Source organism: Trachemys scripta, chromosome 14 (assembly GCF_013100865.1).
Source record: "Trachemys scripta elegans isolate TJP31775 chromosome 14, CAS_Tse_1.0, whole genome shotgun sequence".
Lineage (NCBI taxonomy): Eukaryota > Metazoa > Chordata > Testudines > Emydidae > Trachemys > Trachemys scripta.
In genome coordinates, this window is record NC_048311.1 from 12,723,277 (window position 1) to 12,749,535 (window position 26,259).

The 26,259-nt window shown below is 44.3% G+C and overlaps 2 protein-coding genes across 4 annotated transcripts in view; one reads left to right on the forward strand and one right to left on the reverse strand.

Moving 5' to 3' along the window:
- The window catches only part of NTN1 (netrin 1), a 267,394-nt gene extending 258,072 nt beyond the window's left edge, over window positions 1-9,322 (forward strand). The window contains exon 7 of the mRNA XM_034789681.1: window positions 9,210-9,322. Coding sequence (XP_034645572.1) covers window positions 9,210-9,244 — 35 coding nt within the window. The 3' untranslated portion in view covers window positions 9,245-9,322. The remainder of the gene's footprint in view (window positions 1-9,209) is intronic.
- Window positions 1-26,259, reverse strand: part of STX8 (syntaxin 8) — a 161,464-nt gene that overhangs the window by 18,574 nt on the left and 116,631 nt on the right. The window contains exon 8 of one of the 3 annotated variants that reach the window (XM_034789685.1): window positions 5,020-5,042. The exons of the other annotated variants lie outside the window; for them this stretch is intronic. Within the exon in view, the coding sequence (XP_034645576.1) occupies window positions 5,020-5,042 (23 nt within the window). Of the gene's footprint in view, window positions 1-5,019; window positions 5,043-26,259 lie in introns of those variants that run through there. 3 annotated transcript variants of the gene reach the window in all.

Here is a 26,259-nt window from a genome sequence, read left to right on the forward strand (position 1 = left end):
TTTACATACAGACAACAAAACTTCCAGTGTCTCCATCAGAGGAGGATGGGGAGTGGAAAAGGAGAAGAGAATATTTAATGATTAGTTCCTTATGGTTCTTACATTCTTGAAGCATATTTCTTGCACTCCCTGGAACACTCGTGCATTCTTGATTGCAAGATGGCAATAAGCGATTTCCTTTAAAAGCATGGTCTTTTATTGGAGTACTAAAAATTCCCTGAGAGCCAAGCTTTGCTTAGCTCTCACTCTTTCTTGGAGAGGCACCATCATCCCAATGTGTTACATTTCAAAGACAGCAATAAACATTTCAGCATGGTCCGTTCAATTCACTTCATAATATTGTGCATTTCTATTATAGCCCCACTAGCACCATAAATCACCTGTGTACAGATTAAGCATGAGAAATTCCAGCTCAAAAGGAGTGTGGATTTTTCTTTAAATTTTTTTTTTTTGTAATGGGTGAAAAATACAGTAAAAAATGGAATGACTCTGGCAACCTCAAATATGGAGCTACTAGCAGGACCCATAAAATGGCAAATGCACAAGTACGCAGCACTGCTCCAGAATATCTGTGTGAGGTAAACCTACCAGAAAGGAAAATGCTGTTTGGATACTGCATGGAGAAAGAGACATACGTTTATAATGTCTAAACAAACATCACGGAGGAAGATTAATTACATACAGCACATCTAAAGTGGTTACACACGTCCACTTCTGCGTAGCTGTTTCTTTCATTCTTAATTCACTCAAGGCCTGTATTACTGTTGGATTGTTACACCCTTCAGTTGCCTCCCTTTGCAATTTCCAATGGTCTGCAGCAGAAATGTACATTTTCTGGTGTGCTGAATATAAAGCTAGAGTAGCTGAAACATCACCCATGTTACTATGTCGGCTCTGGGAGAAGGAGCTTTTCCTTTAGAAGTGGCTATGGTTGAGGACTAGATGGTGGAGTGGAGATAGGGTGACCAGATGCCCCGATTTTATAGGGACAGCCCCGATATTTGGGGCTTTTCTTATACAGGCATCAATTATCGCCCCCTCCCCCCCTACACACACACACACACACACACACACACACACACCCCTGTCCTGATTTTTCACACTGGCTATCTGGTCACCCTAAGTGGAGATGTGTTCTGGCATCCACCTCTGACTTCAAGATGTACTGCAGATGGGACAAGTTATTTGTTTTCCTCCCTCAGGGATTTCAAAAGTTTATGGTAAACTAAACTGTGTTAGTAATTGAGCTTAGTTTTGCTCATGTTTATAGCTAGACATGCCCTCGCTCTCACTTCTTTTTGCCTGCCTACTGCTGTCACATGCAGTAAGATTTCTGCAGACAGCTAGTTCTGTGCAGTGCATGATGCACTTGGCATTAGCTTTGTTTATCACCAACCCCTTTCTCTCCCCCCCGATGAACTCATAGGAGAGCACACATACTTTCTAGAACTCTTACCCCTTTGGTGTATCTCTCATGCAGCAGAGAACTTTCATAAAGGACCAATGGTTATTTTCTGGTAGCTCTGTCTACCAATGTTTATTTTATAAAATGAGGTATCAACAAAATATACAACGTGGAAGAGCCTGGCACACAAACAACAGGACGCTGTGGCCTAATGGGGGAAGGGCTCCTTTGGAGCTGGGGTCACAATATTCACATTCAGGCTCAGCACAAGTGTTAACAGACTTCAGTGAGACTACACCTGTGTTTAAAGAAACACGCATGTGTAAGTACCTTCCTGAACTGGGGCCTTAAAGGAAGAAAGACAGTTTTCTGGTTAAGGCACTGGACTGGGCACTTATTCTTGGATCAATATCTGCTTCTGCCACAGACTGGGGGAGATTTGGGACAAGTCACTCAATCTCTCCGTGCCTCAGTTTCTCCACCTGTAGAATGGAGATAATAACTTCTTAGCACACAAGAAGGTTAAGGGGGTAAATTCACAAGTGACTAACAGACACTCAGATGCCACAGTGATGGGAGCCATTTACGTATCCTTCAGCGGGTCCATCCAACAGCCAGCTGGCCTACTCATCGGGCAATGGCACTACAGTTCTCTTCTGTCTGCTTGTTCTGGAGGGGGCTCTGCCAGGGTGTACACAGCAAGCCCCAGTCCCTTTTGCATCCCCCTTCTTCTCCCCTTTGGGTTCTGTGATGATGGGGAGGGAGCAGGAGGGGGAGCAGGCCCTCCCACTCCACCGGCTCCTGACTCAGGGCCCAAAGGGGTGTTGCAGTGTGCAGACTACTTACCGGTCCACCCAAGTTACACTCCCCTGGGACACTTCCTACCAGGCTGTGGCACCTCTATTTGGAGCATGGTCACATTCCTAGCAGAATGAGCTTAGCCTGCCAGGGGGGCAATGACCCGTTCTTTGGGGCCTCTTGTGGGTTTCCAACTCAAAACCGGTGTGTGTGTGTGTGTGTGTGTGGGGAATAATATGGGTCACCGCTTCCAGAGTGGCCTTACCAACACTGTAGTCACACTTCCAACAGCTCCAGGATCAGCCTCACTTCCTGGTGCAGCCTGTAACTTCTCTGCCCCAGGCCCCTACCTGTACCCTTTTAAACTGTTCCTCCACATGGAGCATGCCCTGTAGTTGCTTATGGGCCAGGCCTCCCTAGCCTAGTACTGCCTCATGCCTTGCTCTGGTTTACTGTGGGGCCTGTGAACTCCACCACAGTACCAAATACCCTGTGGAAACAAAGATAACCATTTACCTTATGATGATAGATACTGTGTCACGTTTCCCTCTTCCTAATATATGATCTCATGGACAGAAGGATGATAAGCACAATGCTTTCCAGGCCTATCGCTCCGGGCATTTACTACTGGGTGAAGCACTTCCTGCTCTGCGCAGCCCCCTAGGGTAAGGATCCCCATTGACGTTACTGAATCTGTTCATGTTAGTAAGCACTATGCCCAGTAGTCAGCAATTACAGTATCAGGCCTCAGTCCTACTGAGATGTAGGCAAGTAAACTCACGTGAGCACTCCCATGCGCCTTGTGTGTTTAAGTGTGTGCAGCCGCAGACCCTTGGTTTGTGCTCCTGGAGGTAGTGCCAAACACATGGAAGTCTTTGCATTCTAGTTTTTATAAGGGTGATGTCTCATCCAATACTAGTACATGACCTATGGGTTAGGAGGCCTAGTGCATCCTCTATTATTGTCTGCCAAGTGTTCACTCCCAGTCCAATAAGACTTGAACAGACGAGTCATGTGATTTTTTGTTAAAAGATTTTTTCCCTCTAGTATCCAAACATTCATTTCAGACACCATTCCCTCACTTTGCATTTCAGCAAGGCTAAAAGAAATGAACTGATCAGGCCAGCTCGGCTCCGGCAGCTGTTGAACTGAACGTAGCAAAGCCTACACCTTATCTTTATTAACTTTTAATTGTGTTAGGCTTTGTATTTTTAAATCCAATGCCATACTTTTCATAGTTAGGAAAATCTGAGGGCCCACTTCCCCACGTACAATAGAGGTCCTTTTGTACTTTACATGGACAGCTTCATTTTCATTCAGTAAAAACTACTGTGCTTTAATTTCTTCAGTTTCTAGTAATTTCACTAAATACAATGAGACATGCATGTTGTATGTAAGCCTATTAGCACAGCACACCTTCCTTAAGAAAATTTTTATATAAACTATCCATCGAGATCAATTCCTTTATAAGCTGATGGAAGGCAAGTAAATGTTATTTTAAGTGCTTAACAGTTACAAGTCTACTTGTGCAGTATTTTATATTCCGATTTCATAACTGATACAAGGTGTTCTGAGGAGGGGAAAGTTTGATTTTTTTTTAATAATACTTAAAAAAAAAAAAAAAAAAAACCTGTTCTAACCATCTGCTGCAGTAGTCAAGGAGCACCTGCATACGGTTTTTCTAGACAATGCTACAGTGTTCCTAGGTTTCATGCCTTAAGCATTTAGTAGTTTTATATGAAATTTTATGAGCATCAAGTAGAACAGAAACATGCATAATCCTTCCAATGCATGCTCAATCTCACACAGGCATGGAGCTATTGGGGTGATGTTTTTCTCAACTATTTTAGGAAGACTTAAACAGTAGATGGACCTGGATAAGGTTAACACGCAAGTGAAGAAATATTTATCATCTCACAAATATGATGGTGGAAACAACTGCAACACATCTTTCCCCATGGTCCTCAGAAATTTAAATACAATTAACCCACTGCTAAGAAACCTCAAAATGTGTTCTGTACTAAATTGGGTAAGTAAAAGGTTTCCCCCAACTTTTGCTGAAACATATCTTTAATACCTGTACATTTGCTGACATATAAATATGGTACTTTTGTTGAGAAAAATGTTTTAATTAATAATTCAAACAGGAACAATATTCTTAGAAACGTGATCACCCTTTGGCAATCCAAAGGAACCAGAGCACCTAAATACTGCGGAAAACAGCAACTAAATATTGATTATTAATGCCATTTACAGCTGTTAATAAGAAACAACCCTTCTAAAAGTACCAGTGGAAACAACAGACTGGGTGAGACATAGGATATTTCAGAAATAGCCTCCAGCCAATAAACACAGAATTGTGATGAGCAATTACATTCAAATTGCACAATCATTTTTAAAAAGTCCATGGGTAACTGAGTCTGAAGAATAGAAGGCTGATAAAATACCACAGTTCAGTAGCAATTTAAAAACCCTTGTTCATGTAGACCAAGAAGGGAATTCAGTCCTTCCTGAACTCCTGAAGTAATCTAAGGGTACATCTACATTACAGCGGGGAGTCGATTTAAGATACGCAAATTCAGCTACGTGAATAGCGTAGCTGAATTCGACGTATTACAGCCGACTTACCCCGTTGTGAGGACGGCGGCAAAATCGACTTCTGCCGCTTTTTGTCGGCGGCGCTTACTACCACCTCCGCTGGTGGAGTTAGAGCGCCGATTCGGGGTTCGATTGTCGCGTCCCGACGGGACGCGATAAATCGATCCCCGAGAGGTCGATTTCTACCCGCCGATTCAGGCGGGTAGTATAGACCAGGCCTAACTGTTAACAGAAGTTTCTTCTAAAAAAAAAAAAAAAAAAACATTTGTCAGAGCCCACACACACTGATCTTTGATTCCTAAATGCTAGTGCACAACACATAATTATTTTGGTTTTGGAAAACCGCTTTGTCTCCCATGTTGGGGTGGCTAATTTTTTTAAGGCCCTGTCTTGAGCGGTGCCAAAACTGTAAAATTTATGCAAGTACAGTACAAGAGGTTCGCTCTCATTTTACAGAAATGAAGTACAAAAAAAAGACAGAAAATTCTCACGTTATTTCATCTCAATACTTTTCTAAACTTTGCTAAGTTTATCGGCTCCTAGCCCTAGTTCTCTGCCTTTGCCATCACACATGACAACTATAAGCTGCCACAGCAGCTGCAAAATAAATGTCTTTAAAGGAAATAAAGAAATAATTGCATTAAGAACAAAGAGCAGGAAAAAAAAGCCGACTGGGTGACATGAGTAATGCAAGGCTGAACTGGATATACCCATGGGACTCAATGTGGTATTTGTTACAGATTAATACAGGGTAACCTCTCTATACTCACTAACCACTGGAGACTTTTGTTCCCAACAGAGAAGGGTAGTAAAAACAGAAGGGGAATTGGGAGAACCTGCATACGGCAATAAGGTTTGAAACCATGTCCTCATATATACTGTATCGTGTTCTCATGCCCTGAAACATGTCCAACTTTTTGAACTCTTTATAGTGTTACTCCTTAAGATAGTGCCATAGTTACATATGGAGGTTCACAAAAAAGAAGTCTGTGTAGTGAATGCACCCGTTGTAAGACAAAAATTGATCAGTACAAAATATTTTGTCGTGAAATTAAATTGCTTATCTTACTATACTGAATTTTCCCTTGAATCTAGTGCTGTAGTAGTTTTCATAGCTTACTATTTTTCTTCCTGGAGGTGCAAGGGGAATAAAGAGGCATATAAATCGTTGTGGCTCATTTGTCTGAATTTTACTGCTTCCCCTGAATTTAGGGCATTCCACATGCTTTTCCAGTACCACTGTTTTGATGGTATTACCAGGAGTGTCCCTTATTAATCACCTTGCCACTAAAGAGTCTCTCTGGACCATTTGCTTATTATAGACTTTTTCAATCTGTTTCAATTTACATGTCTGTCGCATCTTATGCGCATTTAATATGCGCGATTTCAGCTTTATGTGGTCGGCAAAAACAAAAGAGAGAAAAATAACAATTTTAATACTGTACCTGTAGTGCGGGCGATTCCGCCCGCCATTACACTCAATGTAATTTTGACTATACGCGATTTTCGCTTTACGCGCTGACTGCGGAACGTAACCCCAGCGCAAGATGCGACAGACCTGTACTCTTAATTCATTAAAAGCTCACCAAAGACTAATACATTCAAAACTAACTTCTGCCACTGCAGAATTCAAAAGAGAGAGGAGATTTTTTCCTATTACCTATGTTTATTTAGACAATCCCACCCAGTTTTCCTCCACTCCCCAAATATCAGAGAATCGCTGGGGTTCTGTCTTGTCTTGGTCTAAAAATATGTCTACACATTTAAGGATTTGTAGCTAGGAATGTTTCCTTTTAAGGTGACATTAAAATTCATGAAATACCTTCCTGGATATTACTGTTTGAGTCAGGAAGTTTGGAATAAATTCTTTATTGGCACGATCCTGCAAGGTATAGAGAGCTACGGACCCTTCACGTACTTAAACACGTGCTTAAATGCTTTGCTGGATCAAGGATAAAGTATCACCACCCAGCAGGTCAAAGCCTTTACGGTGTACAATGCATCTCCAAATATTATGGAACTGCAGCTTGTGGGGTCTTCTGGTTCATTATAACTAGGACATTTGAGACCAACTGGTTAATAAATACAGTGACAAAGCACTGTAAAGCAAGATTTTCCCACTAAGTGAAAATTCGATGTTGTACATACTATTCACTCATTGTTCTTCCTTTCATACATCAGGAGCTGATGGTACAAACTGCATACCTCAGCAAGTGGGGAGGGATGAAGGAGAGATGGAAACATCTAGGTTGTTAAGCTGATAATTGAGCAGCAGTGAGTGGAGCATAGATCTACGCGTGTCTTGTATTTGATGATCACCTGGTTCTCACTTGGTGAGCCAGCAACGATTAGAAGTGCTATGTAGACAGTATACTAAGGAAAGGTCTACACTTAGAATCATAGAACCATAGGGCTAGAAGGGACCACAAGGGTCATCTAGTCTAACCCTCTGCAAAAGTGCAGGATTTTTTGTTTTTAAACCATCCAAGACAGATGGCTATCCAGCCTCCTTTTGAAAACCTCCAGTGAAGGAGCTTCCACAACCTCCCTAGGCAGTCGGTTCTATTGTCCTACTCTTCTTACAGTTAGGAAGTTTTTCCTGAAATTTAATCTAAATCTGCCATGCTGTAGTTTGAAGCCATTGCCTCTTGTCCTACCCTCTGTGGCAAAAGAGAACAACTTTTCTCCATCTTTTTTATGGCAGCCGTTCAAGTATTTGAAGACTGTTATTATGTCCTCCATTAATCTCCTCTTTTTCAAACCAAACATACGCAGTTCCTTCAGCCTTTGCTCGTGTGGCTTGGGTTCCACCTCTTTGACCATCTTTGTCACTCACCTCTGGATTCTTTCCAGTTTCTCTACATCCTTTCTGTACATTGGTGACCAAAATTAGACACTACTCCAGCTGAGGCCTAACCAGCATCGAGTAGAGCGGTACTATCACCTCGCCTGACTGGCATGCTAGGTCTCTGAGAATGCAACCTAAAATTGCATTTGCTTTTTTTGCAACAGCTTTGCATTACTGACTCATGTTGAGGTTGTGATCCTCCACAACTCCCAGATCCTTCTCAGGAGTGCTGTTGCCAAGCCACAGAGGGTCCTGTGGCACCTTTAAGACTAACAGAAGTATTGGGAGCATAAGCTTTCATGGGTAAGAACCTCACTTCTTCAGATGCAAGTAATGGAAATCTCCAGAGGCAGGTATAAATCCGTATGGAGAAACTGCGTAACTCCTCCCTTGGTGTTCACACCTCAACTGCTAGCAGAGCACCTCACCCTTCCTGATTGAACTAACCTTGTTATCTCCATACTGATTTATACCTGCCTCTGGAGATTTCCATTACTTGCATCTGAAGAAGTGAGGTTCTTATCCACGAAAGCTTATGCTCCCAATACTTCTGTTAGTCTTAAAGGTGCCACAGGACCCTCTGTTACTTTTTACAGATTCAGACTAACACGGCTACCCCTCTGATAGTTGCCAAGCCAGTTATCCCCCATTCTGTATTTGTACATTTGGTTTTTCTTCCCTAAGTGTAGCACCTTACATTCGTCTTAGTTGAATTTAATTTTGTTGTCTATAGGCCAGCTCTCCAATTTAATCAAGATCCCTCTGAATTTTAGCCCTATCCTCCAAAGTGTTGGCAAACCCTGCCCCCCAGCTTTGTATCATCTGCAGACTTGATCAGTATGCTCTCTATACCTACATCCAGGTCATTAATAAAGACGTTAAACAACTCTGGACCCAGAACAGATCCATGTGGAACTCCACTTGAGACCTCCCTCCAATCTGACATCATTCCATTAATAGTTACTCTTTGTTTGCGGTTGTTTAACCAATTATGTATCCACTTAATTGTAGTTCTGTCAAGCCCGCATTTCTCCAGCTCACTTATCAGAATGCCATGTGGGACTGTGTACGGACACTGCACACCCAGCTAGCATAGGTATAAATAGCAGTGTAGACGGTGAGGCACTGCTTAGGTATGTACCCTACACACCCAAGCAGTACCTCTCACATCTACACTGCTGTTTTTAGCAGTGTAGTGTCACACTGCCTCCCCCCCAACAGAGCCTTTCCCCTGAAAGACACTGGCTTCGGCAGTGGGGAAAGGCTCTAGCATCCCCACTGCCTCACCCCTGCCAGATCCTTTCGCTGCCACATACAGCTACACACTGCAGTGAATCCAGACATAGCCTGCCTTTCGCTGGAGCATGTAGCTACCTGGACCCTACACACCGCTGCAATTGTAGACAAGATCTTAAGACTGATCATGCAGGTGGTGATGGGAGTGCCTTGTGCTGTTTAACAGCAGCCCCTCTTCGCTGCTTTAATATCTTGTGTTAGTGAGTTCCACAGGTTAATTATGGTATGTACTGCATAACCAGTTTCAAATGTGTTGTTTTTCAGGTCAGAAGAGTGGTGACTGCAATATGGGACCTTAAAGGAATCTGTGGGACCTACTCCACCCCAAGAAAAATACACTGGATATCAAAATTTCAAGTAATTGAACAAATATGGTGTTTTGCTTTGTATAATAGTCAAAAAGCTCACTAGTGCTACCATTGAAAAAGTAATGTTGTTTACATGACTTCTAATCTAGGAGGACTCTCCTATCTGCAGAGCAGTAACTCAAGCCAGATGGTACAAGTCTGCAGAAGTTTCACATATAAAACCAACATTAAAAGCCTTTTCAAATGAAAAAAAACAGAACCCCTTCATTGCATTCTTATAAAGGTGTGTCTCAAACTGTAAAATGATGTTTTTTAATTCTTGTCTTCAATCAGATTATACAAAGATGCATTTTAAAATTATACTTCAGATTGATCATTCCTCTGTTATAATCTAGATCATCTGTGGGTGTGTTTTATTACTGAAGATCGATCCACCTTTAAGGACAGGGCACTATGAAAAGACCCCGTGCTCTATGGGGTGCTGATCCAGCAAGCAGATCTGCATGGTCTGACCCAGGCATCCATGTGCAGTCCTACTGACGTCAGCTGGACTTCACATAGGTACAAGGGTCTGCCTACCTGGATTCACATTCAGAATCAAGGCTCAGGGGCCAGATCTAAAACCCTTTGAAGTCAATGTAAAAAACCAGATCGCTTTCAATGGGCTTTGGGTCAAGAACGACGTGGTGCTCGATATTTAGATGAGGTGGCTGAACGGAGCCAGTGGGCTTCTACAATGTGGCTTCTGACAGCTTGTTAATAGTGGAATGCAATTTGTCCAACAGGTCTTGCTCCAGCTCAATCATGCTGGCACCTTTAGTCCGTGCAGGCTACACACTGAACTAAAGATAAGGGCAGCTGCAGACTGCCTGATTTTACTTTTTCTAGGTGCAGCCCGTGGGACTGCAGTAAGGTGCTGATGCAGCCCTCAAATGGGCACCTCTGATTTAAGACAAGCCATGGTACATCAACGTTATTTAAATAAAATCCACATTTACCCAAAGCGTCCTCGCTCTTTGCTCCAATTACATTTTTTCTCTCTTTAATTCTGTAGAAGTCGACAAAATGTTACCACCTACCATGTATTTTATCTTGAAATAGGAATTCTATTCACAATGCCTGTTTTTAGAAGGAGGCAAATAAACAAAAGACTATAGGGAGGAAAGGATAGTTTTCCTCTCTCTCTTTTTTTTTTTTTTTGAAGTACAATGAAGGTTGGTGCGAGGTGAACCTAATAAAGTTTAAAAGTTAACACTTTTGATAGGATGTCATTAATTTATTTAAAAATGAAGGTTTGGGTGTGGCAGTTAGTTTGCTTGCTAACAGAAGTCATTTAAATCTCTATGGGGGGTTTAAAGACTTTGAGAAGAGATGTTTAGTAAGATCAACGGCCAAGAAACATCTCCCAGTTAACTTCCTTTGGTCATAAGTCAGTAGCTGACATTAGCACAGCAGATTCTATCTGCAAATCCAAATTTCTAAAAAAGAGACAAGACAATTTTCCGCCCAGATCAGTGGTTCTCAACATTTACTACTGTGGGCCACATACACAGCTCTCTATGGGTTATGTGGGCCGTATCTGCACAATATATATACACACTACACGCCACACCAGCCACACCATCACCGGTTCATTCACCTGCACGTCCACCAATGTAATATACGCCATCATATGCCAACAATGCCCCTCTACTATGTACATCAGCCAAACTGGACAGTCCCTACGTAAAAGGATAAATGGACACAAATCAGATATTAGGAATGGCAATATACAAAAACCTGTAGGAGAACACTTCAGTCTCCCTGGACACACAATAGCAGATTTAAAGGTAGCCATCCTGCAGCAAAAAAACTTCAGGACCAGACTTCAAAGAAAAACTGCTGAGTTTCAGTTCATCTGCAAATTTGACACCATCAGCTCAGGATTAAACAAAGACTGTGAATGGCTAGCCAACTACAAAAGCAGTTTCTCCTCCCTTGGTGTTCACACCTCAACTGCTAGAAGAAGGCCTCATCCCCCCTGATTGAACTAATCTCGTTGTCTCTAGCCTGACTCACTCTTGCTTGCATATTTATACCTGCCTCTGGAAATTTCCACTACATGCATCCGATGAAGTGGGTATTCACCCACGAAAGCTCATGCTCCAATACGTCTGTTAGTCTATAAGGTGCCACAGGACTCTTTGCTGCCTTTACAGATCCAGACTAACACGGCTACCCCCTTTGATATATACTACAGTAACTCCTCACTTAAAGTCATCCCAGTTAACATTGTTACGTTACTGATCAATTAGGGAACATGCTCGTTTAAAGTTGCGCAATGATCCCTTATAATGTTGTTTGGCAGCCGCCTGCTTTGTCCACTGCCTGCAGAAAGAGCAGCCCGTTGCAGCTAGCTGGTGGGGGCTTGTAACCAGGGTGCACCGGCAGCCCCCCTATCAGCTCCCCGCTCCCTTAAGTTCCCTGTGCTGCAGCCGCCCAGCAGGCTATCAATTGCTGGCAGTTCAGCTGCCCCTCCCCCCACTGCCATGTGCTGCTCCTGCCCTCTGCCTTGGAGCTGCTCGCGGGAGGAGAGGGGAGCTAATGTCAGGGTGTACCCCTCCCCCCGCTCTTGCCTCCCGCTTACCCCATCTCCATAGAGCGGGGGGGGACACTATAGGGCTCAGGATGGAGGGAGCTTGCTGTCAGCAGCTGCTTTCTCAACTTGCTAATCTACTTAAAAAGGCAGTGTACTTAGAGTGGGGTCAGCATACTTAAAGGGGCAATGCGCATCTCTCTCTCACACACACACACACTGGGTGTGTGTCTCTGTCTGCCATGCTGTCTCCCCTCCCTCCATTCCTGCTGCCTTGTAGAGTGTGAGGCTACATTAATAACGTGTTAACCCTTAGGGCTCAGCCAAGTGCTAGTTCATGATTTAGCAGTAAGGCATTCCCTGGGAAATATCCCACCCTCTTCCATCCTCTGACTTCACCATCTCAACCAAGCTTCACAATCATCATTACTGTGTATAGTATTAAATTGTTTAAAGCTTATGTGTGTGTGTGCGCGTGTGAGTGACAGACAGACAGACTCTCGTCTGGTGAAAAGAATTTTCCTGGAACCTAACTCCCCCCATTTACATAAATTCTTATGGGGAAATTGGATTTGTTTAACATCATTTCGCTTAAAGTCGCATTTTTCAGGAACATAACTACAACGTTAAACCAGGAGTTACTGTATCTGTATGGCCCTGAGGATGTCACATGGGCTGCAGCTGTGTGCTGATTGGGCCACAAGTGGCCACAGGTTAAGAACCACTGCCCCTGACTGATTATGGTAGGGAAAACATCCTTAGCAAGGCAAAACATTTTTTAACATTTTCGCTTTCGAAACACATGGTGTGGCCTATAATAGTACTCACAATAAAGGATGATTTTAAGTCCCCTTCCTCACTTAACTTGCCAGTGAACATGGGAAACCATTAGCTCAAGCTGCTACAATTAACTCACAGCTTCCCCTTCAAAGGCTCACACAATTCAGAGCTGCTTGTCATGCAAACAACCTGGGAGACTCATTCTCATTGCAATGTGAAAGGAGGGGTAAATTACTGAGTTAAGTAGATTATTGGGGAAGGAGTCACACTCAGCAGCCTTATGAGATGATTAGACCCTGGGAAATTCATACTGCAAATCCCTAGGCCCTGACAGTGCACATTCATTACCAGTTTCTGGACAATCTGCAATCAAGAACTTCTCTGGCAGCATTAAATATCCCTTGTCCAATGGACTTTCATTTAACTTTTCAAAGAGGAGCTACATTTTAATTTTGCAGGGAGAGTGCTCCAGCAGCAAAGCAAGCACACACTCAGCAGTTCACCAGTAAAACAGCCATTTTCTTCAAAGAAATTCCATCATTTTCCAAATAAAAATGCTATCATCACTAGGGTTACCATTTTTTAAAATAACAAAAAGAGGACACACCAAGGGGCCCCGCCCCAACTCCGCCCCCTTCCCCACCCCAACTCTGCCCTCTCCCCTGAACGCTCCGCACCCCTGCTCCTCCCCCTCCCCAGCTTCCCGCGAATCAAATGTTCGCGGGAAGCTTGAAACAGGGAGGCAGGCAGCAGGTAAGCTGGGGCGGGCGGGTGGGAGGGGGGCCACGAGGAGGTGCGGCCCAGTCTGGCCCCCTGGCCGAGCGGCTTGGCTCAGGCCCTGGGGCGCCAGCCCCAGCCAAGCGCGCCAGCCCCAGCCCGCCCCGGCCCTGGCGGTTCCAGCTCGGCTCAAGCCACCGCCCCACCGAGCTGCTCCGGCTTGGCTCGGCTCGGGCCCTGGGGCACCGACCCCGGTTCTGGCGGAGCGCGCCGGCCCCGGCCTGCCTGGGCCCCGGCGGTTCCAGCTCAACTCGGGCCCCGGAGCACCGGCCCCAGCCAAGCGGCTCCGGCCCGGGCCCCGGGGCACCGGCCCGTCCGGCTCCGGCTGAGTAGCGCCGGCCGGCGGCGAAGCACCGCTGGCCACGGTGGCTCCAGCTTCGGCCCCAGCGTGGATTCAAGCCCCACAACCCCTCCCTATTTTCCTAGACACGTCCGGCTTTTTGGAATTTACCCCCGGACGGGGATTTGACAACCAAAAAGCTGGACATGTCCGGGAAAATCCAGACGTATGGTAACCCTAATCATCACCAAATCCAAATACACACACACGGAACATAGGCAACTGACTCTCTTTGGGTACAGTTGGATGGGCCTCTGCGAATAAGACACAGAGTGAAGCAGTTATCTCTGAAAGGAGTTGCTGTTTTACAGTGGGGTGCGCATTTTAATAAATACAACGTAACAGAGCAACTTTCAATTTGACCAGGAGAAAAGTTACAGTTGTGGCAAGGAAGCCAGATGCTCTAGTGAAAAGAGCTTATATGTGACTTTGTACCACGTATTACACAGGAAGTTATAGGAAAGAGTCAACGCCCAGGGGTAGAAGACAAACACGAAGCTCATGTTCTATTGTGGCCACTCCCTTTATGCAGGAAGAGGACTGCTGGGAAATACAGCCTCTAAGAAAGGCTGCTCCCCAGCAGCTTCAGTCAATGAGCTCTGTCATGGGGTTTTATTTGTTTAAGGGACAGGATTTTCTTAGCTTAGAAGAGTCCATTTTTTTTCGTCTGGTACATTACAGTGTATGCTATTCACCATTCTTTAGTGAATTTGGGGCTTCCCACTTTTTGTGTAACTCAAAAGGGAAAGAGAACAACACAAGGCATGAGCAATATGGCATATGCAGGATAGCACTGGCTTGAACTCCCTCTTTGGTCACCTGATGCTGTTTTACTAAATACTTTTTTAAATGAATGAAAAGCGCCTCTGTCATAACTATAAAGGGAAGGGTAACAGCTGTCCTGTGTACAGTACTATAAAATCCCTCCTGGCCAGAGACTCCAAAATCCTTTTCCCTGTAAAGGGTTAAGAAGCTCAGGTAACCTGGCTGGCATCTGACCCAAAGGACCAATAAGGGGACAAGATACTTTCAAATCTTGGGGGGGGGGGGGGGGGGGGGAAGGCTTTTGTTTGTGCTCTTTGTTTGGGTGTTCGTTCGCTCTTGTGACTGAGAGGGACCAGACATCAATCCAGGTTCTCCACATCTTTCTAAACAAGTCTCTCCTATTTCAAACTTGTAAGTAAATAGCCAGACAAGGCATCTTAGTTTTACTTTGTTTTCTCAACTTGTAAATGTACCTTTTACTAGAGTGTTTATCTTTGTTTGCTGTACTTTGAACCTAAGACTAGAGGGGAGTTCTCTGAGCTCTTTAAGTTTGATTACCCTGTAAAGTTATTTTCCATACTGATTTTACAGAGATGATTTTTACCTTTTTCTTTAATTAAAAGCCTTCTTTTTAAGAACCTGATTGATTTTTCCTTGTTTTTAGATCCAAGGGGTTTGGATCTGTATTCACCAGGGAATTGGTGAAAGGTTTCTCAAGGCTTCCCAGGGAAGGGAATTAGCTTGAGATGGTGGCAGCGGACCAGAGCTAAGCTGGTAGTTAAGCTTAGAAGTCTTCATGCAGGCTCCCACATTTTGTACCCTAAAGTTCAAAGTGGGGATACAGCCTTGACAGCCTCATAGGAGAAAGGAGAGGATCTGAGGTTGCCACACTGGGATACAGCTGCTGAAAGGAAATTCCAGCACTACCAAAGTCTTATTCAATCCCAGTAACTTAGCTTTACCCTCTAGGGCAGGGACAACCTCCTTCCCTCTCAATCTGCCCGAGGACAACACTGAAATGATTTCAAAAGTACAACCCTTGTGCATAAGCAGACAGATGATCTTCAAGATACACTATCACCGATAAGCAAGAAGCATAAGGCCTGGGGAACCAGGTCACTGAACTGGTGTACTGGACTAATCTTCATAAGACAGTCACAGGAGGAAGAGAGTTCTGATGTGGGATGTTAAATGTATAAATAAAGAAGATGCGAGCACAGAGAAGTGGTGTCAGGGGCACATCATGCAGGTAGGAATACGTGGGGGCTACTTGAAAGAACATTAGGGTTATTGATCTAAGGGATAAACCAGCTGAGCGGGATCTAGAGGCAACTACATGGATTAGAGGTTATTTCTTTTTAACAAACTCTTGAACCATGTGGATGATTTCCTTCCCAGTACTGGAGTCAGCTCACATCACAGCAAGTAGAAAGTACTGGAAGCTAGACAAGGAGCAGGTATGGTGATTCCAATGTGAATCCTGGGAAACCATACTTTAATCCACACATGTAGTCCACTTCCTCATGCCGGTGCTCCACCTGGCCATAATGTACTTTGCATTGGGCACTTCGCGATCTAGTGCGGCAGTCCCAGGAGAGTGACGGTCTGACTATCCTTTTGCTCGCTCTTCACTCCTGAGGGCATTACGTGGCCCGGCCCCACACCACAGCCTGCACCCCCAGCCCAGAGCCCATATCTCCTCCCACACCCCAACCCCAGCCTGGTGAAAGTGAGTGAGGGTGTGGAAGAGTGAGCGATGGGGGCGGGGGGTTGGAGCAAGCGGGGGCAGGGCCTCAGAGAAGGGGCTGGGCAGGAGTGTTTGGTTTTGTGTGATTAGAAAGTTGGCAACCCTACCTGGCAGGCATCATCCTAAGCCAGGAGACCCACCTCAAAAACAGAAACAAGCTACTGGGTAGGGAGTTCTTGCTCTAGCTGAGTAGGACATGGCATTTGGCAGAATAAAGCCCTCCACTTCATTACCCAAGATGAATGGCCAACCAGTGGTCACTGACAATACTTACAGCCTTAGGCAGAACTTCTGAGGCCTTAAATTTCCTCAGACCTAGCAAAGGATTGACTGCAATTGAGAAAATGCTCTGGGAAGAATTCAAGCTTTCCATAAATCCCTTACTTGTTCTGTGAGATACCTCTTGGGTTCCCCATTCTAAGGCACCAGCCACCAGATGTCAAGGCAACATAGCATATTTTAAACCTACCTGTGGGGACTTTCTTTGTAGCCCATAAATCATAGCCCATGACTGATTTTTTAAAATCTCTTCTCCACTGTAACAGCTCAGGCTGCTGGTAATAACAGTGATGTCATGGCCACATCTGGCCATGCCTCTTGTGCATGGATCTTCAAAATACACATTTCAGATAACATTCCCAGGTGGCAATTTAATACCTCTCTCCTTTCCTGCCTTCATACAAGATGCAGTGACAGAAAAGGAAACTGCTCCTTCCTATTATTTATTATTTGTTCCTAGGCTACTCTGTGTGATGCTACAGAAGCATACAGTACGACCAAGGCAGAATTCATTCACAGCTAGGAAGAAGAAAATGGCCCAAGTTAATTTTATAAAACCTGTCCCGGCAGCTTAACCTAGACACAAAGCACATGGTCATCAGAAGCTCGTTGTTCACTATGAAGTCACTGCAAAGCGCTTAAGCAGAATTGTTACAATTCAAGCTTTGTGAATCCAACTGGGAATGAAAAGAAAGTGGAGAAGCTGGGTAAGCTTTGTTATTTTTAGTGGGGGAATTACAGCATAAGAGGAAGGGTATCACCAGCTTGTGAGCAATGCAATTATTGTTATGGAGGATATTATGTGCTATGAGGCAGCCTTTGCTTCAGCTGTGATCCCAACAGGAGAAAAACTTAAGTATGCAACTAGTGATTTATTCTAGCTAGGATTTAACTGGTTACTGCTAACACATTACTTCAAAAATGGGATTACATGCTTATCTGATATTAATGTGTCCCTCTCTCTCATAGGCAGACAGTCAGTACTGGTACTAGCATTAAAGATGGGTTCAGTTACATCCTACCAGCTGTACTAAGTGGGAAAGTACTCTGGTGCTGGGTTTTTGGCACTTCTGGCACGCTGTCCAGGTAGCAGGTGTGTGAGAAAAGGCAGATCTGTTAGCATGCTTTGCATCCCAGTTCAACATCCTGCTTATGCGCACCAAGTTATCTAGTAAATTATTCACCGATCTTGGCTGATGATTGCAAATTTTAAATACAGGAGATTCCTGGGCAAGGCAAACTTTCTATGCCCACCCCTTACTAGCCACTTCCAGACACTGATTTGCTGATCAGTCACCAGGCAATTAAATATCTCCTTGGCGTACACAGATGGTCTTCAAGTTCTCTGGTAGAAGAGTTATTCTCTTCAAATCTGGGATTTCTGGCAGATTAACGTTCTCCAGTGCTGACTGAAATACTGCTAAGACTAACTAGTAGCAGGTCCTAGTCCAATGTCCTAGTCCAATAACCTTTCCACTCTCCCAAGTCCAAAAAACTTCTAATTTTTTTTTTCAAATAAATTAAATATGAAATACTTTCCATAGTCTCTATGGGCTGGTAACACGGATGCAGCTGCTGCTGACCAGGCAAACGCGTAGAGATGAAATAAAGGCCTACGCAAGTATCAATTTGTGGCCTTGCCGTGACATAGTAATGTAAAAGGGGAGATATACTTTGGTCCTCAAAAGTTTGGGGACCACTGGCATAGGGGGAATCCACAGCGACAGCAACCTGCATCAGCTGGTTCCACTCTGCCATGTCATCATCTAGTCGGCATAATCTCCTCGCCAAGAACTGCCACCTCCACTTTCTGAGGACTGCAAACCACTGCCGAAATGCTTTCCACTGCATCAACAGTGCAGCCACAAGTAGGAACAGTTCATCACCCTGTGCTGATCCATGCTCTGGCGGAGGCTGGAATAGACAGAAGTGAGGTGTGTGCAGAGCTGGAAGTGCTTCAGGTTGCTGTGCTGAAGGACTAAGAACACTTTTGCACAGGATCTTGGGAAGGACAGACAAGCTGTCCCACAATGCACCATGAAACAATTCCTAGAGCTGCTCAACCCTAGAACATACCACCAGAAATCCTTTCACCAGGTTACTGCAGTGGACACATGGGTGACTTGAGTGTGACCCTGCAGTGTGGCTGCTCACAGGTGGGCTTAGCTAACCTAAGTGCCCTACCCAGGTAAACTCTGCAGTCTGTCTGTGCCTCAGTTCCCCATCTATATACTGGGGGTGACAGCACTGCCCTACCACACAGGGGGGTTGTGAGGATAACTACATTAAAGATTGTGAGACACAGCTATACTATAGTAATGAGGGCTATAAAAACACCTAAAGATGGATGAAAAGATCATTAGCTCCTATTGCCAACAACCTAGATAACTAAAGTTGGCTACATCCTGCAGGAGATGACCTATCTGAGATACTACACATCTCCCATCAAGCTATCAATAAGTTCCCATTACTCTCAGCTCCCTATGCTCCATGGAAATATAGACGTTCAGACTTTAAGGCCAGAAGGGACCATCTAGTCTGATCTCCTGAATAACACAGACCATAGTACCTCACCCACCCACTCCAGCACCAGGCCCATAACCTCTGGCTGAGTTACCGATGTCCTCAAATCTTGTTTTAAAGACTTCAGGTTACAGAGAATCCACCATTTACTCTAGTTCAAACCAGCAAGTGGCCTGTGCCCCATGCTGCAGAGGAATGCAAAAAGAACCCAGTCTCTCTAACAATCTGACCTGGGGGAAAATTCCTTCCTGAGCCCAAATATTGTGATCAGTTATACCCTGAGTATGTGGGTGAGACCCAGCAGCCAGACACCTGGGAGAAAATTCTCTATAGTAACTCAGCCCTCCTGCACTAGTGTCCCATCTTTGGACGTTGGCAATATCTGCTAATAGCAGTTACGAATGGGATACATGCCACTGGAGGCAACCACACCATACAATCCCCTCCATAAACTTATCACGCTCAGTCTTCAAGCCAATTAGATTTTTTTCCCACTCCACTACTCCTCTTGGAAGGCTGTTCCAGAACTTCACTCCTCTGATGGCTAGAAACCCTTATCTAATTTCAAGCCTAAACTTGTTGATGGCCTTTTTATCTCTCTTCGTTCTTGTGCCAGCATTGGCCCTTAACTTGCCTCCTCTCCCTCCATGGCATTTCTCTCTCTGATGTATTTATACAGAGCAACCATTTCTCTCCTCAACCTTCACTGTGTTAGGTTAAACAAGCCAACCTCCATAAGTCTCCTCTTGTAAGGCAGGTTCTCCATTCCTCTGATCATCCTAGTAGCCCTCATCCCTTGGTTCTCAGGTTTCTAGTTCTCTTAGCCTGCCTGTGATGAATTGTCTCTGAGCCTGATGAGTCCCCTGAGGTCATTATTTACACGTCCTAAGAGTCCAGCCAATCCACAAGCAAGGGTCTAACCACCTGACCTCAGGGCAGATATACAGGCTCTAGAGCTGTCCAAGGATTAAAAAAATTAATCACGAGATTAAAAAAATTAATTGCTATTAATTGCAGTTTTAATGGCAGTGTTAAACAATAACAGAATAACAATTTAACTTTATAATATGTATTTTGGATGTTTTTCTACATTTTCAAATATATTGATTTCAATTACAATGCAGAATACAAAGTGTAGAGTGCTCATTTTATATTACTATTTTTTATTACAAATATTTGCACTGTAAAAAAGTTAAAAAATAGTGCAACCTACAAATCCAAGCATGAAGTAGCATCTGAATGTTTAGCATATCTGGCATGTAAATACCTTGCAACACCAGCTACAACAGTGCCATGTGAACACTTGTTCTCGCTTTCAGGTGACATTGTAAATAAGAAGCAGGCAGTATTATCTCCCATAAATGTAAACAAACTTATTTATGTAACTGCACATCTAGGAACAAAGAATGGAGGCCATACTTACAGAATGTGGACTCTACCCTGTAAGCAAGGACTCTGAAAAAGATTTGGGGGTCATGGTGAACAATTAGGTGTGACGCTGTGGCCAAAAGAACTAATGCAATCATTGGATGCATAAACAGAGGCATCTCGAGTAGGAGGAGAGAGGTTCTTTTACTTCTGTATTTGGCACTGATCCAACTGCTGCTGGAATCCTGTGTCCAGTTCTGGTGTGCACAATTGAAGAAGGATGTTGATAAATTGGAGAGGGTTCAGAGAAGAGCCACGAGAATGATTAAAGGACTAGAAAACCTGCCTTACAGTGACAGACTCAAGGAGCTCAATTTATTTAGCTTAACAAAGAGAAGATTAAGTGGTGACTCGATTACAGTCTAGAAGTATCTACATGGGGAAAAATATTTAATAATAGGCTCTTCAATCTATCAGGGAAACGGTATAACGTGATCTAATGGCTGGAAGTTGATGCTAGACAAATATGGATTGGAAATAAGGCATACATTTTCAACAGTGAGAGTAATTAACAAATTGGAACAACTTACCATAGGTCACTCATAGTGGATTCTCCTTACTTGACAATTTTTAAATCAAAATTGGATGTTTTTCTAAAAGATCTGCTCTAGGAATTGTTTTGGGGAAGTTCTATATGGCTTGGGTTATACAGGAGGCCAAATTAGATGATCACAATGGTCCCTTGTTGTTTTGGAATCTATGAAGTGGGTGGTTTCCTCTGATCCTGTGGCGCTTGCCAGGTGAATGAATAAAAGATGCTGCTAAAGTCTGTGCCCCTTGTGATGAAGCAAGATATTTCACAGAAGATTTGCCTTTCATCCTTTACATGCAGACACAGAGACAGAGAGAAGTGGCAATGTGGCATCACAAAGAGTCAATCTAAGAATTAACCAAACTCCCTGCTACGCAAATGCGTCGGGGTGTCTGCAGGCAGGCAGGCAGACAGGCAAATAGGTGGGGGTGTGGCGAAAGATGAGGAGAGGTAATCATCACGTAGAAGTGACATAGTCATACCTCTCACCTGTCTCTCATTTCAAATCTAAATTCACCTTTGTGTTCTCATTTAATTATACTTGATATCAGGAACCTATATCAGGGCCTAGGGGTTACAGTGGACGAGAAGCTGGATATGAGTCGACAGTGTGCCCTTGTTGCCAAGAAGGCTTATGGCATTTTGCGCTGTATAAGTAGGGGCATTGCCAGCAGATCGAGGGATGTGAACATTCCCCTCTATTCGACATTGGTGAGGCCTCATCTGGAGTACTGTGTCCAGTTTTTGGGCCTCACACTACAAGAATGATGTGGAAAAAATGGAAAGAGTCCAGCGGAGGGCAACAAAAAGGACTAGGGGGCTGCAGCACATGACTTATGAGGAGAGGCTGAGGGAACTGGGATTGTTTAGTCTGCAGAAGAGAAGAATGAGGAGGGATTTGATAGCTGCTTTCAACTACCTGAAAGGGGGCTCCAAAGAGGATGGATCTAGACTGTTCTCAGTGGTACCAGATGACAGAACAAGGAGCAATGGTCTCAAGTTGCAGTGGAGGAGGTTTAGGTGGGATATTAGGAAAAACTTTTTCACTAGGAGGGTGGTGAAGCACTGGAATGGTTACCTAGGGAGGTGGTGGAATCTCCTTCCTTAGAGGTTTTTAAGGTCAGGCTTGACAAAGCCCTGGCTGGGATGATTTAGTTAGGGATTGGCCCTGCTTTGAGCAGGGGATTGGACTAGATGACCTCTTGAGATCCCTTCCAACCCTGATATTCTATGATTCTATGAACAATGAATTAAACTGAGATTATAGATAATGTTTTCTATGTTAATGACATCATCTCCATAACAACCTGGTCTGAACTAATCAAACCTCAGCTCTCTCCTGACAAACTACTCAAAACAGCACTGTTTGTGAGTCTTCATCTCCATCCACCACTTTACCACTTTTTGACTACCTCCATTGGGTGATCTCTGTTACTTGCAAAATCAAATTCAAACTTCTTGTTCTCACCTACCACACCCTATGTAATCACTCCTCAGTCTCTCCTCACCATGTCTCATCTCTCATTATGCAGCACTGTTCTATGCACTCCTCAAGTATTTTGCATCAAAACTGCTCTCTGATTGCTGGCTTTGTACCTTCTCTTATGCTGTCCCTTCTATCAGAAGTCATCCTACTGGTCCTTGTCTACTAAGCATCCATTTTGTTTCCTCCTTCAAACCCCTATTTGAAATTCACCTCTTCAAGCAATCCTGCCACTTGCTGCTCATCTTCAGAAACACCCCCATCTCCCTGTCCTGCACTGGTACACAGGGTCTTGCTTTGCATAATGTGGATTGCAAATCTCGGAGGAAGGGACAAGTACTCCTGTTCTTTTTATGACTACCTATGTTTGTCAAGCTCCATGTAAGTTTACAGCACGACGTGCATTATCAATCATTTCACATTTTCTGGCCTAGCAACCTACAATTTGTTCTTCATTTTGGGTTGTGGTTGTAGACAGAGCCCACATTTGTGCCTCAGAAGATTGAGAGGGATGATTTACTACAGATGAGCTAATTGCCTTCCATAATCATCTCTTCATCAGTGTTAGTCAAACTGGGTTTTTCAGAACTGACCTTTTCAATAAAGATGCAAACCATGTCAGTACTAGTCCATTACAGCCAAGAGATGTGAAGACAGGAAATCATGTGAAGAGTTTCAATATTTATCGGGACTTGCTCTCAGCTTGCTGGAGAAAGTTTCACAAATTATTATTCCACAGGCTTTAAAATAAGCCACTTACTTTAATGTTAGCAAGATTAGATTCTTTTAGGTGATGTTCAAGATTTTACTATATTACTTAGTTATTCAGGTCATTTCAACTAATAACCCCATGAAATTTGAAGGCTAGTATTCCTCCCTCTATAAAACACAGGCATTAGTTACTTAAGGAACAGTGTTTGCCCTTTTTGGTTTAACCTCCGACCCACAATTATGACTGATGAACAAAGCTGTGGAACAAAACTTCTTCTACCCCCCACTAATTTTTTTGTTTACCCATATACATCGTCTATAAAGGCTGGGTAGTTTTGGGTCCTGAAGGAACGTTCAGACAATCGCTCTAGCATTCTGTTGGGGGATGTGGGTTCACTTTTATAAACAGAGGTTGACCTCTGGCAATGCCAAGCTTGCACTTGCTACTGTCTTCAGTTTGGCAACACAACACAAAAGCAGCGTGCATGTATACACTTTCCAGGCTGAGCCGGCTATTCAGAGTGGGCTGGAGCTTCACACGTAATGGGCCCCCTAGAGACAAAGCCTGAAAGTTTCTTAATTAAGTCTAAGTGAAAGACAGCCTAAAAGCATCCCGCTTACATCTTCAGAGTACCTTCATTCTGGACTTCAAACACACACAGAGTACACTGCCCGTCAGACCAAAGCATTAATAGCCAGTTGACAATTTTTCTCTTTTAAATATAGAATGCCTTGCCTTCTGTGCAGCCTCTTCAGCCTGCTCTCATTTTCCCTGCAATTTTAGACATGTCTCTGGTTTATAAAACAGGAAACAAAGGGACTTCTTGTGTGTCAGCAGCCCTCCACAGGGTCTGCGTTTCATTCCACCCTTCTCCAAAGCAGGGCAATGTCTGGAGAGCTCTTTAGCCGTTTTTGTCTCATTAACATTTCCATGAGGGATCAAAGAATATATTAAAAAAATATCTAAGTGTAAGTACAATTCCTGCTAGGGAACCAGAATATATTTAAAAACCTGTTCAGATTCCTTTCCCTGACCCGCTTCATTATTATTAGATAATTGTCTCTTCATGAAACCAGTTTTTACTTCCATTGAGCTGCCGGTCTATAAATCCTGTAAAAGTCTCAATAAATCTATTCCACTGAACCCCCACCTCCCAAGATTTTCTGAGCTTCCCTGTGATAACGCTCCTTGCAAACAGAACCTAATTATTCCCTGGCAGTAAGTCACCAGGAGTAGGAATTGCTTTAATTTTGCCCCCTTTTAGCAGCTGCTCAGGGTGGGCTGCGAGGTGGCTGTGGTAGTGAAGCTGGGGTGAATACTAAAGAAGCACTGAGGCATAGCATCCTGCAGAGAAAAAAAATAAAAAGTATTTTCTCCTTGCTGGAAGCAAATCAAGGAGCTCTACGTGTCAAAAAGGGAGCTTTTTACTGTATATTTGCATTCCCAAACCAGAGGAATTCCTATGCACCTGACCATCTTGTAAAAACTTCACCTTAAAATGCTGAAAGTGCTAAACACACCCTCCCCCTGCTTCTCCTCCTCCACAGCAATTCTTTGCTTTCTCATTAGAAATGCCCAGCAACATCCACCAGACAAAGACACTGCAAACAAAGTGCATGGAGAAGGCGGAAAAAAAAATTGAAAGAAGAAAGAAGTGCAGAGGAATTCTTCATTCACTGATCTGTAGAATACATTAATATCCTAAACTGTTGGCACAGCCTAAAATACTCAGGAGGCTAACAATGCAAGCAATGACTCCGAGTCTGGGATCTTCAAATAAACCACCTCTGCTGTCATGGCCACCGGGAAAGAGAAGAACAGCGATATTAACTGACCTTCATTTTGTTGTTTCTCTAGACCTGACTGCTGGACCCTTGTTTGCCTGTTACTAGGATTTCTTAGCTGAAAAATGTAAGCATTTCCTAGACAATACAAGAGCCAGTTTATTAGGTAAATAAACCAGGCCCTAAGCAGTCGCATCTGCTTGATAATGAGAAAGACAAGAAACTGATCCTCCACCACCTAAAATAAAAACTCATCCATTAACTAACACTGCCTGCACATTTTTAAACAGACATTTAGTGAACAGGTGAAGGGCATTTCAACCTAGCCAACTCATGGGCAAGAACAAGTGTTCAGCAAACTACAATACAGACATTGCCTACCATTTTTATGGCCTATGTCATATAAACCTGTCCATCCAAGGAAGTGGAAAATAATATTCAAAAGACTAACATTATTTCAAACATTTTTCTGAAGAGGGCGTGAAGGTGTTTTTGAAGTGATCAGCCACAGAATCATAGAAATGCTGGGGCCAGAGCCGGTGCAACCTATTAGGCGACCTAGGCAGTCGCCTAGGGCGCTAGCATTTGGGGGGTGGTATTTTCTTCGGCGGCAACCGCAGTGGCCGGATCTTCAGCTGCCCCAGTCATTGTCGGCATTTAGGTGGAGGGAGCTGGGGCGGGGGGTGCGGGAAGGGCCGCCTGCAGCAAGTAAGGGGGGGCGGCACGCAGGAGAAGTCCCCGCCCCAGCTCACCTCTGCTCTGCTTCCTCCCCTGAGCACTCCGCCCCGCTCTGCTTCTCTCCCTCACAGGCTTGTGGCGCCAAACAGCTGATTGCGCTGCAAGCCTGGGAAGCGGGAGAGGTGCCAGCGGGCTTGGGGAGGGGGCGGAGCAGAGGTGAGCTCGGGTGGCGAGATGCCGCACAGCTCCCCGGGCTGGGGGGGGGGGGGGGAGGGGCCGCGGGGGGGGGGGGCGCGGAGGGGGCGGGGGGGTGCAAGGTGGAAGTTTCGCCTAGGGCGCGAAACATCCTTGAACTGGCCCTGGCTGGGGCAGAAGGGATCTTGCGAGATCATGAAGCCCAGCCCCATGCACTGAGGCAGAACATACACAGACCATCCCTGACAGGTGTTTGTCCAAACCTTATTTTTCCTAATATCTAACCTAAATCTCCTTTGCTGCAGATTTAGCCCTTTACTTCTTCAGTGACAGACTCCTACCTTGTCCTCTTTAGAACAGCCCTTTGCATATTTAGAGATTATCACGTTTCCTTCCCCCCTCCTCCCC